General features: G+C 37.3%; 1 protein-coding gene across 4 annotated transcripts in view; it reads left to right on the top strand.

The window, feature by feature from the left end:
• LOC141433899 (uncharacterized) overlaps positions 1–14,153 on the top strand; it is a 157,929-nt gene that overhangs the window by 99,413 nt on the left and 44,363 nt on the right. For all 4 annotated transcript variants that reach the window (XM_074096011.1, XM_074096009.1, XM_074096012.1 and 1 more), the window contains 3 exons: positions 5,502–5,710; positions 7,534–7,669; positions 13,424–13,632. In XM_074096011.1, the coding sequence (XP_073952112.1) occupies positions 5,502–5,710; positions 7,534–7,669; positions 13,424–13,632 (554 nt within the window). The remainder of the gene's footprint in view (positions 1–5,501; positions 5,711–7,533; positions 7,670–13,423; positions 13,633–14,153) is intronic.

Genomic DNA, 14,153 nt, shown 5'->3' with positions numbered 1-14,153 from the left:
GAGATTTGTTGGGTTTATTTCTGTAAGGGATTTGATACCCTTGTTTTGCAGCAAGCATTATATAGCTGATTCACGATGTTTTTGCAGTGGTTTGTGTTCAGATAGCTTCGATGAGCTTCGGTGCTTCTGGCATTAATATTTATGACTGAAAGGGTCTTTTGTAGTTTCAGATATAAGTGATGCTGTCTCTGTTTATCATGTTAGAATAAACAGAGATGGCATGGCAGATAAAATATCAGCAAGACAAGTGTTAAAACAGAGGCCGTATTGCCTAACGTTGACGCTCGCGATTGCAATCAAAATGACAGTAAACTTTTTGTATGCGAAATCTGTCATTTGATAGCAATCGCGAGCGTCATTAACGTTAGGCAATACGGCCTCTGGTCTTAAATATTATCCCACAAGAAAAAAAATATATTTACATTTAGGTATTTACACTCGTTATCTTTGTTATGGGATGAAAACCGTGGTTACCGTAAGGGTGAAGCCAAATGAGCGTAATTTTTTGAGTTGTGAATCGCGTAGTTTTAGTTCCATACAATGTCAACAACTCATTTTGAGTCGTCGCGTAGCACAAATTTTGTATAAAACCAAATGCATTACAAATTGCGCGACTGAAAATTCTCGTCATAACTCAAAAAACTACGCTCCTCCGGCTGCACCATGACCACTGGTTTTTTTTGACTTGATAGCAACGAGCAAGTGGGTCTCCTGATGGTAAGAGATCACTACCGCCCATAACCATCTGCAACACCAGGGGTATTGCAGATGCGTTGCCAACCTAGAAGCCTAAGATGGGATACCTCAAGTGCCAGTAATTTCACCGGCTGTCTTACTCTCCACGCCGAAACACAACAGTGCAAGCACTGCTGCTTCACGGCAGGATTAGCGAGCAAAATGGTGGTAGCAATCCGGGCGGACCTTGCACAAGGTCCTACGACCTGCAAAAGTTCTCCTGGTTGATCTTAACTCGTCTAACTGTAAGCTCACGTGTGATCACGGTCTCTCATTGCATAAAATATATCGAGAATTCAATGAAATATATCACGCTTATATCATTTTATTGCTTTTGCTTTTATGACGAAATGTTTGCGAAAAAAATTAAAATGTTTTTGAAATAAACCGTAAGTAAGGCAATATTGAAAAGAATACAATTTCTGCAGAATCATTTTCTTCGCGAAATTCCTCTGAATATAAAAACCTTTTCCTTTTGTGTACCTTTGACTTGGACAAAATATATTTATAATACACCACTCTTGTATTCATTGTTTTTTTCTAGTTTCCCTGGCACTCCCGGGACATCTGAAGATACCTCATTGTAATGCATTACGCGTACGAATAAATAATGAGAGAGTCTAAATTGTTATTTTATGTCTATTTGTAACACGGGAAAACAGCTGTGATTTTGATACAATTCCCTCCGGTTTTGGTAATAAAATTGATTATAATCACATCACATTTTGAGTTGACATTCAGAGCGTAACTAAACTTCGCAATCTCGAATCTCTTAAAGATACAAAAGTTCCTGATTCTAATGATTTCCTTGAAAAAAAAAATTGTCTTATGTTTTTACCCAAAAATTCATAAGGGTTAAGCATGGATCTGAAGTAGTACTATCAAAGTTATAAATAAATGTTAACATTACCGAGACCTACGAGAGATATACTTACGAGTAATACTACCCATAAGCATGATGTAAGTATACAAATTATGTTTGACGCTATGGCTATATAGATTATTATTTAATATACCCTCGACTGTAATGAAACCGGTATTACCCAGGCGTAGTGCCTTAACTGTCTGAGGTCCAAGCACACATCGACCATTTGGCAGTTCGTAAAAGAATTTTGACACGAGCCAATAGTGTCAGGAACTATTTTAATGTATTAAAGAAAATCTTTTTATTATTAAGTAGGCTTTTCTTTTCAGTAACTTAAAATTGTTGTATTAGTGATATTAGGTATTGTTTAAAAAAGCCAGTGAATGCGTGCCATTCTGTGGATTTTTTCTATAATAGTAAACTCTTGTTAGGTCTCCAAAAATAGTTTCACCACATTGCCTTAACTATTAGTTGGATCTTAACTATTCTTGAATCTTCAAGTCTTTCCACATTTTTTATTATCATTTTACTTCTCTTCAATAATTTCAACATTTTCTTCAGCTATGTACTACAGACGAATTGAATAATACTCTCCCGCCGTTAATATTTAATTCTTCGCTAGGCTGTTTTTACAGAATCACTATTTTTTTATTCACAGCACGTCCACAATAAAGTTGGTTTCATCAAGCCGCATGTTCATCAGATAAAAGAGGGTGATTGTCCAAACCGTAAAAATAAACTTACCGAAATTCAAGGCCGTCTGTAAATTGCTATATTCTCTGCAAGATACTTGGTGTTCAGAGAGAGTGCTGAACTCAGAAAGATTTAAGCTGAAGCAATTTAAGCTGAAGAGTCCTTTTTAGAACTGGACGGGTGGAAAAGACTTGCTAAGAGCTATTCATTTTAATAACTTTAGACTTGAAATCAACTATAAGCTTTTTTAAAAATATTCAAGCCTTTTTTTACAGCTCAGGCCTAATTTTATGCTCAAACATTTTTAAATCCCGAAATGTCGTTTATTGCCTTAGATCCCAAAGACGATGTCAAATTTGACCTCTTCAGGGCAAAATTGTATGAAATTAGCAACTGATATATATTTTCGTCTTTTATTTTCTCCTTTGCATCTACTAAGGCACTTGTCTCACCGCCAGCGAGGAAACGATTGGCTATCGACTATTTTCTCGCTCAAGAAACGAACAAAAGATATAAGATCCCGTGTGAGTAAAAGAGACACATATATTAACAGTTGATCGCTGGCTGTTCACACTGTCGGCGAGAACTCGCTCTTACATCTTTTGTCGCAGCGACAAGAGCTATAAAACTCTCTGAGCTATAGATACTCGCTCGGCGATGTCAGCTTGGCGGCCGCCCCGCACGAGCGAGTCGAGTGGAGCGAGTAATCGCCCGTCGCACGCGAACACTCGCTTACAGCCGAGTGACAAAACTACACTCGCTTCTCGCTGCTCGCCCACTCGTTTCTAGTTACTCGCTCTACTCGCTTCTCGCTCATCGTCGGCGGTGGGACAAGTGCCTAAGGCTCGAAGGTTTAGTAGCTAATAGCTTAAGGCTTTCGTAAGCTCCTAAATAGTTTCTAATAAAATCTTCAGTTTTTAGCAGACAGACATCAAAAAAGTTTTGGGATACTCCTTATCCCTAGATATATTATTATGTTTTGACTTAGTACTAATATTAGCCTATAAATATTGAATGTTCAAAACTGCCTAGCAAACACTCCTAGGAACTTTTGATGAGTGTAGATTTTAAAAGCCTCGATTTTAAATACATCTACGTCTAGGAGCTAAAGAAATTTTTACTTAGCTTTTTAGCTGCGTAGGATTCAAAAAACAAGGCCAGCCTTCAAAAAAGGGCTAAAAGACACTAGATAAACCAGAAAATTGGTCTAACTAGTGTATCCTAATAGTACTCTCATTCGGAGAGCAGGCCTGTGCCCAGTAGTGGGACGTATATAGGCTGGGATGATGATCCTAATTGTACTCGTAAGTAACTAAATTAGGAATGTGGGTCTTTCGCTTTTATTTAGTCTGATATTTCTATTCTTCTTATTACTAGTTCTGTGCCTATAAGTCTTAATCATCTTGACCTATATCAAACGACCCCAGTGCGTGCCCAGTCTCGAACCAACGACCCATTGCTTGAGAGGTCATATGTCAAACCGCTAGGCTACCTCGACTCTACAACACGCTACGTACGAGTATCATAGTTTGCTACTTCTCTGTTTCCAAGATAGCACAAATAATAATTCCGATCCAAAAAAGCGCCATGACCTCACAATATCACAAATCTGCGGCCGAACAAAAACGGGCAATTCTTTTTAATCTATCATCAACCAAATGGCATCCTCATATTAGGCCAGTAATGTTGCCATTACTCTTCCTCTCGATTATTCGTGTCCGTCCAATGCAGTGCAATAAACCGGGCTAATGTGTTGTGAACAGAGTGGGAATTAGGGAGGGCATGGAAAAGGGTGGCAATAACGCTAATGATGACTTGGCCTAAGTGGTTTTGTTTGTTGGTCCGTGATTTTGTGGCCTAGAGCCTGTGAGTAATACCACTACTACTACTGGGGATGGATGTGACATTAGTGGCGATTGTTTTGGTTTGATGTTGCAAACTATTTGGAATGTATCTCTTGGCACATTCAATGAGGGTTTCCCGACGGAGGAAATACCACTAGATGGCGTTAGTATCTTGTGGGCCATTTGACGTTAGTCTTGCGCGCGATTGGCTCAAGTTATTTAACCAATCACAAACGTGATATAAATATCAAGGTTTTGAAACGGATTTCACGATAATAGCGCCAACTAATCTGTCACAGAAACCCTTATTGTTCGCCTTAACACGGTGTGGTTGAACGGGAACATAGTACAGTTGCAAAAAAAAATTAGGCATGGACACAAATTTTAAGTGATTGTTCGATTATGGCGCCGCTTTTATACAATGTACTTACAACAACCATGTTTTTTTGAGCACAGCTAGCAGTAAAATCCTGAATAGATTTCCAAAGGCGCAAACAAGGGCTTGTAATTAAATGAATATAATATTTTTTCAGTTTATCTTTGTAATCAAGTTACTAAATTACTATAATATCTTTTTAGCCTACCTTTGTAATCATTAATAAATTTTTATGTATGCTGAATTTCAATGCACTAATATTTCTCGATCTAGTGGATTTTCCTGTGAGTTGTGTGTTAGTCAGTCCTGTTATTCGTTTATAAATATCTTGGATAAAGAGTAACTTCATTTTCGCAATGGCTCCGTCTATCCGCGACTATTGATCGGGTCGCATATTAACTATCGAAGAAGGTGTCCGTTATAAAATAGGCTATAATATCAGGACCGTTTGCTGCCATAAACTGGGAGATATTGGACTTCGAAAGCTTTAAAATACAAAACGTTAACTACTCGGTTGTGAATTTACAACTTTTTACTTAACCTAAGTAACTAGGTAGGCAGTACAGTAGGTAGATAGGTAGGTAGGTAGGGTATAAGCCAGTAGGGATCCGTTTCTGTAAAAAAATGGCCAAGTACGAGTCTGATTGGCGCAACGAGGATTTCGTACAAATTTTGTAGGACCCTATGAATATCCAGTGTTAGCCGAGCTCCTCCCCTTACCAAAATGTACGCAGCGTGGAGTAATTTAAGATGGTAACTAACATAGGCAGACAAGCCTACAAAATTAAGATTTTCAGACTTTTCTTTCCGGTTGCATTATTAGAGCTACCGTCATACCAAATTTTAAGTTTTTGTCAGCCAGAGACGTTCGCGGTGGACCTGCCTTTTACTTAAACTTGGCAGCGTTAAGCCAAAAACTTATTGGATTACCATAGCAATGACAGTAAGGCTAGTTTTTTCTTCTTTTAAAACAACTTCTTGTCCTCAGGTGCTGGCGGCCTCCGTACCACGGAACTCCGCATCACACCACGAGTCGTCCAGCGCGGTAGAAACGTGACAATGGCCTGCCTATACGAGTTACAGGACTACAGTATCTACTCGGTCAAGTGGTACAAGGGTCCCCATGAATTCTACAGATACTCGCCCTTAGAAACTCCCACTACTCGCGTTCTGCCTGTCAATGGGATTAAAATTGATGTAAGTGAAGATTATTACTTTTAGCTGAAATAATTGCTAGTTTTTTTTCAGAAGTATTGTCCCAACGAAATTTATTACTTTTATAAACGAAATAGTGTTTCGGATATTACACATCACTATATGAGCCTATTGGTTCCACAGTATCCGCTGTATCAAAATTTCCACTGTAGTCAAAAATTATGACTATTGGAGTCAAAACGTCCACTGCACCACAACGTCCACTGTATCATAATTCTGACTTTATCGAAATATCTAGACACCCGGCGTGTTTCCAGCCAAGTTCAAAGAAAAAGGAAACGGTGACGCAGCCGTTCAGTCATATTTATCATTATATACGCAAAAGTTTGGCGGAATATATTTATAAGTAGAGCGGACTATTTGCCAATGTGGATGTGTTGATTGGGTGGACTTTAGAGAATATTTTTATCATTTATCAGTATGAGCAGTCATAAACTTGCATAATGTTTAACTAACAAAAGTAAACTTTTTTTAGTAAACTTTTGCTTCAACGGTTTTATTTAGGTATGATTAAAACTTGTGAGGGTTTAGTTAATTAATCAAAATGTGAAAAGAAAGTGATTTATGGATTTAGTTAAAACGATTTGAGGATTCAAGTTTCAAACACACCTGCTGTAAATTATGTTCAAAATATTAACTTTATTTATACTTAATTGAACTTCATTTATTATTATGGATACAAAGTTATTACTTGACAGTTTGTACCTATTTGACGAAGTATATGAATTTAAAAAATGTGTCACCTCGTCGGATTTCCTGAGCAACAGACAAAACGTAGGCATTTGTTTTCATGTTGGGGGTTATTTAATATAGTATTGTTATTAGATGAATTTACGTGTGATGTTATGTATGACATCGCATATTTCATTTCTATTTTGAACACCATTAGAAATTTAATATGCCTACAATCGATCACAATCACACAAAAATGCTAACTGTAATTGGCCAAATGAAGTTTTTGAAGAAGTGCGTTTTTTTTTGTATAAGTAGGTATCCTCTTTCTAAAGAGCTAGTAACGACAGCTCTTTCTTTTTTATTCCCTATTGTTTAGTGTTTTTTTTTTATTTAGATGACATTTCGGGCGCTAATAGCAGACAAGCTACTAATATATTTTATACTTAAAGAAAATAAAACGAGATGCCAACTGTCACTTGTCAATCTTATATATATTTTTTTAATCTTATATTCTAACTACGCACTAAATGTGACTATGTCAGCCTCATGGGGAAATCTTATAATCGTTAAATAAAAAACTGTTAGGTACTAGAGTAATAATTAATTGTTTAATTATTGTTGACAACATTGACAAGGTGAGAGTAGATATCTCCTTTCTTTAAGCTTAGTAGCTTGTCTGTTATTACCGCTGAAAACGAATGTCATTTTGATAAAAAAAAAGTTAAACGATAGAGAATAAAAAGTAAAGAACTGCCATTCCTCGCTCATTAGAACCAGAGGCCGTATTGCCTAAAGTTTCTGGCACTTGCGATAGCAATAAAATGACAGTTTTTGTATGTAAAAACTGTCATTTGATTGCGATCGCGAGCGTCAGAAAAGTTAGGCCATACGGCCACAGGATTATCGAAGAAATATATAATCCCCACTTTTTCAAAAAAATACTTAGCTCCTTCTTGTTGACACCTACTATTTACATAATAACAATAAATAATTGTAGCGTAGATATTGGACGCATTTATTTTGATAACAGAAGAGCAAAGTATCTTTCTATTTCATGAACCTTTGTAAAGTGGCACCCGAATCCCAATAATCCAAGATAAGCCGATATCAACTCCACTCCATTGTTTCAGAGATTAAGATCAAACGAAACTCACGTGGTGCTTGTCCGAGTGGGATCCATACTAAGTGGCAACTACAGTTGCGAGGTCATACAAAATGCACCCTCGTACCCCCACTACACAGCAGTGGGGAGGCTGGATGTTGTTGGTAAGTATTATGTCAAGTTATCCTGTTTATTTTCTTTTATTTTCCGGTGGACGTCGCCGATGGTTCTCTATCGTTTGCCTAAATTTTATATGCCAGAATATATCGTTTTCCATAATTTAAACTTGTCGTAATATTATTTATGTCTGAAATAGCCTTTTTAGGATTGTTTTGAAACAATTCTGACCTAACCTACTGCGTAAGATAACATTTCCAAAAATCCTAAAAATAACTCTGTTATTTTCATTCAAAGCCAAAGTAAAAATATCTGTATTCAATTTAGGCTCTAACAAGCACTTGTAACTGTAAAAAAAAAAAACTACCACCGGTTCGGAAAAACCTCTGTTGAGAAGAATCCGGCAAGAAACTCAACGAGGTATATATTTTTTTAAATAGATTTACAATATTATTAATTGACATCTATATATCACAAGTATGAAACACAACTTTATTTTTAACACAGTAGGTTCGCTATTTGAAGGGATCGCTAATGCGGATCGGAATTATTTCCAAATATCCCTGTCCATGATATAATCATTAACTTTATAATTTAAAAACAAACATAGCTATCCTTACTAATATTACAAATGCGAAAATGAGTGTATTTGTTACATTTTTCATTTTTTTTTGTTTTTTTTTCACTACATCTAACACTCAACCGATCGCGATAAAATTAGGTATGGAGATAGTTGAGATCGTGAGAATGTCATAAGATAATTTTTATTCTGAAAAATTGTGTAGGTGTCGCGTGCACAAGATAATTATTATCTAAAGGAATTCTTCAGAGACAAAGTCACGGGCAACAGTTATTTGGTGTGAATATAATTTGAGACATACTCGTAAGATAGTTTTTATCTCGGGAAAATTACAATTACTGCTAGCGCGTCACTAATAAATTATCCGCAGACGGCATATACTACGTTAGACTGAAAATCTCTGAAGAAAGTTATTCTAGAATTTGCAGTCGACGATTGTTTCCATACATTTGTTCGTAGGTACTTTTTGTTGACTAAACTTGCATTGTTACTCAAACAGGTATATCTGTGCCAGACAAGTCAAACCAATCGTTAGAAGTCAGTGTCAAAACAACAACTCAAAGTTGGAATAACAAGTTTTGATATGAACAAACATTGTCAGTCGAAATACCTGTGATGTGCATAGGGTAAAGAAATTTTCAGCTCAAATTTTCGCCATAAAAATGAACGAATAAAAAACTCCGAGCAAATCTCGGTCGTCCAGATATTAAAAATAAAACGCGCATTCTCGCGAGGTGCAAAATTATAAAAAAGTTGTAATTAAATATTAAAGACTGCAACGGTTGCGGACACATGGCTTAACGGTAATGCTCTTATTGAAAATCATTTCTTTCTATGCTGAGCTTCATTGGAGAGGATTCTTAAATGCAGAAAAATACAGTTGTTCATTCGATCTTATCATTACTTTAAAAGATTTTCCAGCGTAATGTCATTGTTCGTTTTCTTATTTTTCCAAATAAACGGCGGACATGTCAAGCATTGGGTTGATGTCGATGATTGGTACGTTTACCTTATATGACAAGCCCAATAAAAGAGCTTATTGTTAGGATTACGATTATATTTTTTTATAATTTTAAGATAAGTGCAGTCAAGTGTAAAATTATGAACTTATAGTCAAAATACCACGCACAGGACTTATCACGCTAACACACATGAGTTATATATTTTATCTCGACATTTCGGTAACATTACAGTGGCCGTGGTCTACTCGTGACTATGAGTGAAAAACACGAAAGTTTAAGACATTAAATTATGAACTTATTCTAAATTTCAAAAATAAGTACCACAGACTCTTATTCCGACGCAATTAGGCTGTAGTAACATATTTTTGAGTGGTTCGAATAGATACTTATTTTTGCACTTGACTAAACCTAAAAAAAAAATAGAAAAAAAAATATCCTAAAAAAAACATTTAAATTGAGTGCTCAGTAAAACTAACTAGTTTGCTGAAAGTATTCTAAATTTAGTTTTAACAATTTGACTATATTGCAGATTTGAATGAATTGAAAACAAAAATATTGAATAACCTTATTTTAAAACGTAGAACGTAGAGTCTAAAAATATTTATATACCTACCTACCTTTGTTTTCTGTACTGCTTACTATGTGTTTATGTTCAATAAAGAGTTATTGTATTGTATTGTGCTTAATAACAAAACAAAGGGTCTTGACAGACCGACGGACGGACGGACGGTTAACAAAGTAATCCTGTAAGGGTTCCGTTTCAATCAATCGGGCTAAATCATTAAGATATTTAAACTAAATAAACGTTGCCGTTCTAATTATACTCCTTTTTAAAGGGCTCAGGCCAGAACTCTCAAATTATTTTTCGGTCTCCCTTCTTTAAAGACGTTCCAGCACACAAAGCGCCATTTTCCTTTGGCATTGTATGAAATAACTACTCTTTGTTTTCTACACGAGCCTCTCAAGAGTACGTAGGGCTGAACCTGAATAAAAAGTATAATATTATATGGTGTCACACATCATAAGGAAACCTGCACAAACCTGCGAAGCAATTCAATGGTGCGTGTGAAGTTCCCAATCCCCACTGGGCCCACGTGGGAACTATGGCCCAAGCCCTCTTGTTCTGAGAGGAGGCCTGTGCCCAGCAGTGGGACGTATATAGGCTGGGATGGACATGGTGTCACATTTAGATCGATCAGTATTGGCAAGTCTGAAAGTATAAGAACTAAAAAGATCTGTTCTTAGGAACCATAGATTTTAATGACTCATGTTTTGTAACATACTCGTAGATAAAAAAAAAAACTTTCTCTCAGTCCCGGAAACGAAGCCGGTTGTCAGTCCGTCTAATAGAAGAGGCGTGCTAACGCTTTGTCATCCATTTTATAATCATCATCATCATCAGCAACCGGAAAACGTCCATTACTGAACAAAAGCCTCTCCCTTAAAACGGCACAATGAACGATAACTCGCCAATTGCATTCACCTGTTGCCCGCTACTTTCACGATGTCGTCAATCCACCTGGTGGGAGGCCTGCAAACGCTACGTCTTCCGGTTCGTGGTCGCCACTCGATTACTTTTCTCCCCAAACGGTTATCTGTTCTTCGAGCGATGTGGCCCTCCCATTACCATTTCAACTTGTATATTTTTACAGATAGGTATAACTTTCTTCTTTGACGAATTGCCTTATTCCAATTTATATTACGGGTCTCTAAATAAATCAATTCTATTTTACCTGCCAAGTTGCCAGCCCTATCAGCTGGGTGAAAGAAAAGAAATTCAAACAAAGCCTCCCGCTCTGAATAACTCCTTTCTCCAAACTTTTCTCTCCCACTAAATATCTACCTCCACTGATAGCGATAGTTTAGTCTCACGCTGTTAAATAAATATACGACAAAACTTTACTTTAACTGCTACAGCGTAACGAATTAATCACGTTTATTACTACTAACATAGTAATAAACAAAAAGTTTGAACAGTTTACTGTAACTTATTTTTTGCTTCGGTTTTCCTTATCTGTATGACTCTGGCGTTTTCTTTGACTTGGAAAAAGAATGCGTGGAGTTTGATTATGATGCCGTTGTAAATTTTCTATAGTGTTCTAAGTGACGTTAATATTTCCGTATATGGTGAAGGGAAACCTTAAAGTGGCAGATATAAATTGACGAATCAGACTAACAGAAGCTTAATATGTCAGTACCTATGACACATTTATTCTTTTACTATGTTGATCTTCACTTCAAAGTACAGTTGCTTACGCCTTGATGTAATAATAATAGTAATCTAACCTGATCAAATCTACCACTGGAACTTACTATGTAAAAAGATAATATTTTTTGTGTAAAAACGGTAAATGTTATAAGTACTGTATTTTCATTTCTTAAATAATAAAATATTTATGATTCTATGTACGATTATAACCTCAATGCTAAAATTCTCAAGTCTCGCAAAAACACAAAAAAATACCAAGACAATGTGACACACTCTTTAAAGAAATTTAAAAAGTTTAATGCATTCATAAGCACGCGCCAGCGGTCCAAATTGTCCAACACGCGCATTTAAGAGCAGCGAACATGAACATTTTTAGTAAAAAATTCAAGTGCATGAAGCACCATCAGCACGATTCGGAATTTTGTGCGCTACATCACGGCTGCTTACATTGGACATTTTGTTTTAATTTTCTCGCTATCGCGCGGTTTTCCGCGAAGTCTTTAGACGGGAGTTTTATGACAGAAAATATTATATGTAAGTCATAGTGGTTGAAGTTACTGGATTGTTTTGTAATAATATATGATGTAGATACAAGCATTAATTTAAATATAACATAGTCTTAAATGTTTTTTTTTTTTAAGTTGAACTGATATCTAACAAGTTTGACTTTTAAGTTTCATCATCCCAGCCTATATACGTCCCACTGCTGGGCACAGGCCTGCTCTCAGAATGAGAGGGCTTGGGTCGTAGATCCCACGCGGGCCCAGTGCGGATCGGGAACTTACTTAAAGTTTGATGGATGGGGAATGGGTTTGGGGTAAATCTTTTAAGTTTACATGACTATAATTTAATTTTGTTATTATTCTAATACGTGATTATTTTATAAAATCTGCTGCCTGTGTAAGACTCTGTTGCCTGTAAGACGTACGCTGTTTGTTATTTGTAAATCGGTGGAAGCGACAAAATTTGTACTGTGACCTGTGACACAATTTTTCAAGTTGGCAAATGGACCCCCTGCGACCACGTGGTTCGACAACGTTGTCCGACATGTCGGACGATGAAGAATTCCTTGCTATCCGACTTGTCGGACTGGACCCCTCTACGATACGAGTAGGTACATACAATCACCAACTAGCTCGTCACAGCGCAGTCGTCACTACCAGAGAAAATCCTAAGCTGCTCGCGCTTACTTGTGACCAGAGGACTATTATCAGTGACAGAAAAAAGTGGTGAAAAGTCAAAGTCAAAAGTCAAAATATCTTTATTCAATTTAGGCTATAACAACCACTTGCACTTGCAGGTGGTAGGATCTTGTGCAAGGTCCGCCCGGATTGCTACCACCATCTTGCTCGCTTATCCTGCTGTGAAGCAGCAGTGCTTGCACTGTTGTGTTTCGGCGTGGAGAGTTAGACAGCCGGTGAAATTACTGGCACTTGAGGTATCCCATCTTAGGCCTCTAGGTTGGCAACGCATCTGCAATCCCCCTGGTGTTGCAGGTGTCTATGGGTGGTGGTGATCTCTTATCATCAGGAGACCCACTTGCTCGTTTGCCATCCAGTTGAAAAAAAAAAAAAACTTATGTATGTCAAAAAAAACTACCACCGGTTCGGAAAAACCTCTGTTGAGAAGAATCCGGCAAGAAACACAACGAGGTATATTTTATCGAGGTTTTTTTTTAACGATTGTTATTCCTAGTGCGTTACACAGCGAAAGGCCTTATTTTCTTACACAGTTGGAATCACAACAACTTCTTTCTTTCTGTCACACGGCATAAGACGAGGGTAAAAAGAGATGGTGAATATTATTGCGAACTTAAGCGCGTTATAAAGATACGGTCTAAAGCCGAGTTTAGATTTGCAAGAAAAATCGTGCAAGTTGCATTACATTGCGGGGCCGTAAAGCCAACGAGTTTGTTGTGGTCAATCGAGCGCCGCAATGTAATGCAACTTGCACGATTTTTCTTGCAAATCTAAACTCCGTTTTAGGGCCTCAAGCCGTTATGTTTTAGGCTTAAACCAGAAAACATTTTCTAAACCAGTCTTTCTTTCAGGAGCCGGTGGTCTCCGCGCAACAGAGCTGCGGATATCCCCCCCAGTCGTCCAGAGGGGGTCGGACGCGATCCTCGCCTGCCTGTACGAGTTGACAGACGCCCCTCTCTACTCGGTCAAGTGGTACAGAGGGCGGCACGAGTTCTATCGGTACTCGCCCACTGAGACACCTGCGACGAAGATCTTCCCGTTCGCTGGGATTAATGTTGACGTGAGTAATATTACCTTGATACCTTTATTTTTTGCTAGTACCTCATTCAGCGGCAAAAGACTACTGTATGTATAGCCGATACTGATTCATATACATTTAGCAGTGTGGAATCTTTCAATAATCCATCTCACTATGATTTCCTTGACAAGCATGGCATTAGTATTTTTATTAGGTTCAGTTTGTTGGGCTGAACACCTAAACTAATTTCCTATTATCTTTTGCGACTCGGAATAAAAGATCTTTTTTTTCTCGATTAAATTTTCAGGAAAATTAAAAAAAAAACAGCGATTCCCGAGCAACATCAACATTGTAGTTGTACTGTAGCTAAACCTGACTTGAAGAACGTTCTCTAACATAACTTATGTAGAAGTAACGTCCATCTTGAAAACGACACGAGAACATTTCTATTCAGCGATACACATTCATCATATCAGCCGAAAGCCTCCCACTCACATAAAGGCCTACCCCAAAGAGCTTCACAACGGTTTGTCGAAAGACATAATTAGTTTCGTATGGACCGA

Source organism: Choristoneura fumiferana, chromosome 13, assembly GCF_025370935.1.
Source record: "Choristoneura fumiferana chromosome 13, NRCan_CFum_1, whole genome shotgun sequence".
NCBI lineage: Eukaryota > Metazoa > Arthropoda > Insecta > Lepidoptera > Tortricidae > Choristoneura > Choristoneura fumiferana.
Note: the sequence above shows the minus strand (reverse complement) of the source record. Positions and strands in the feature narration are given on the sequence as shown.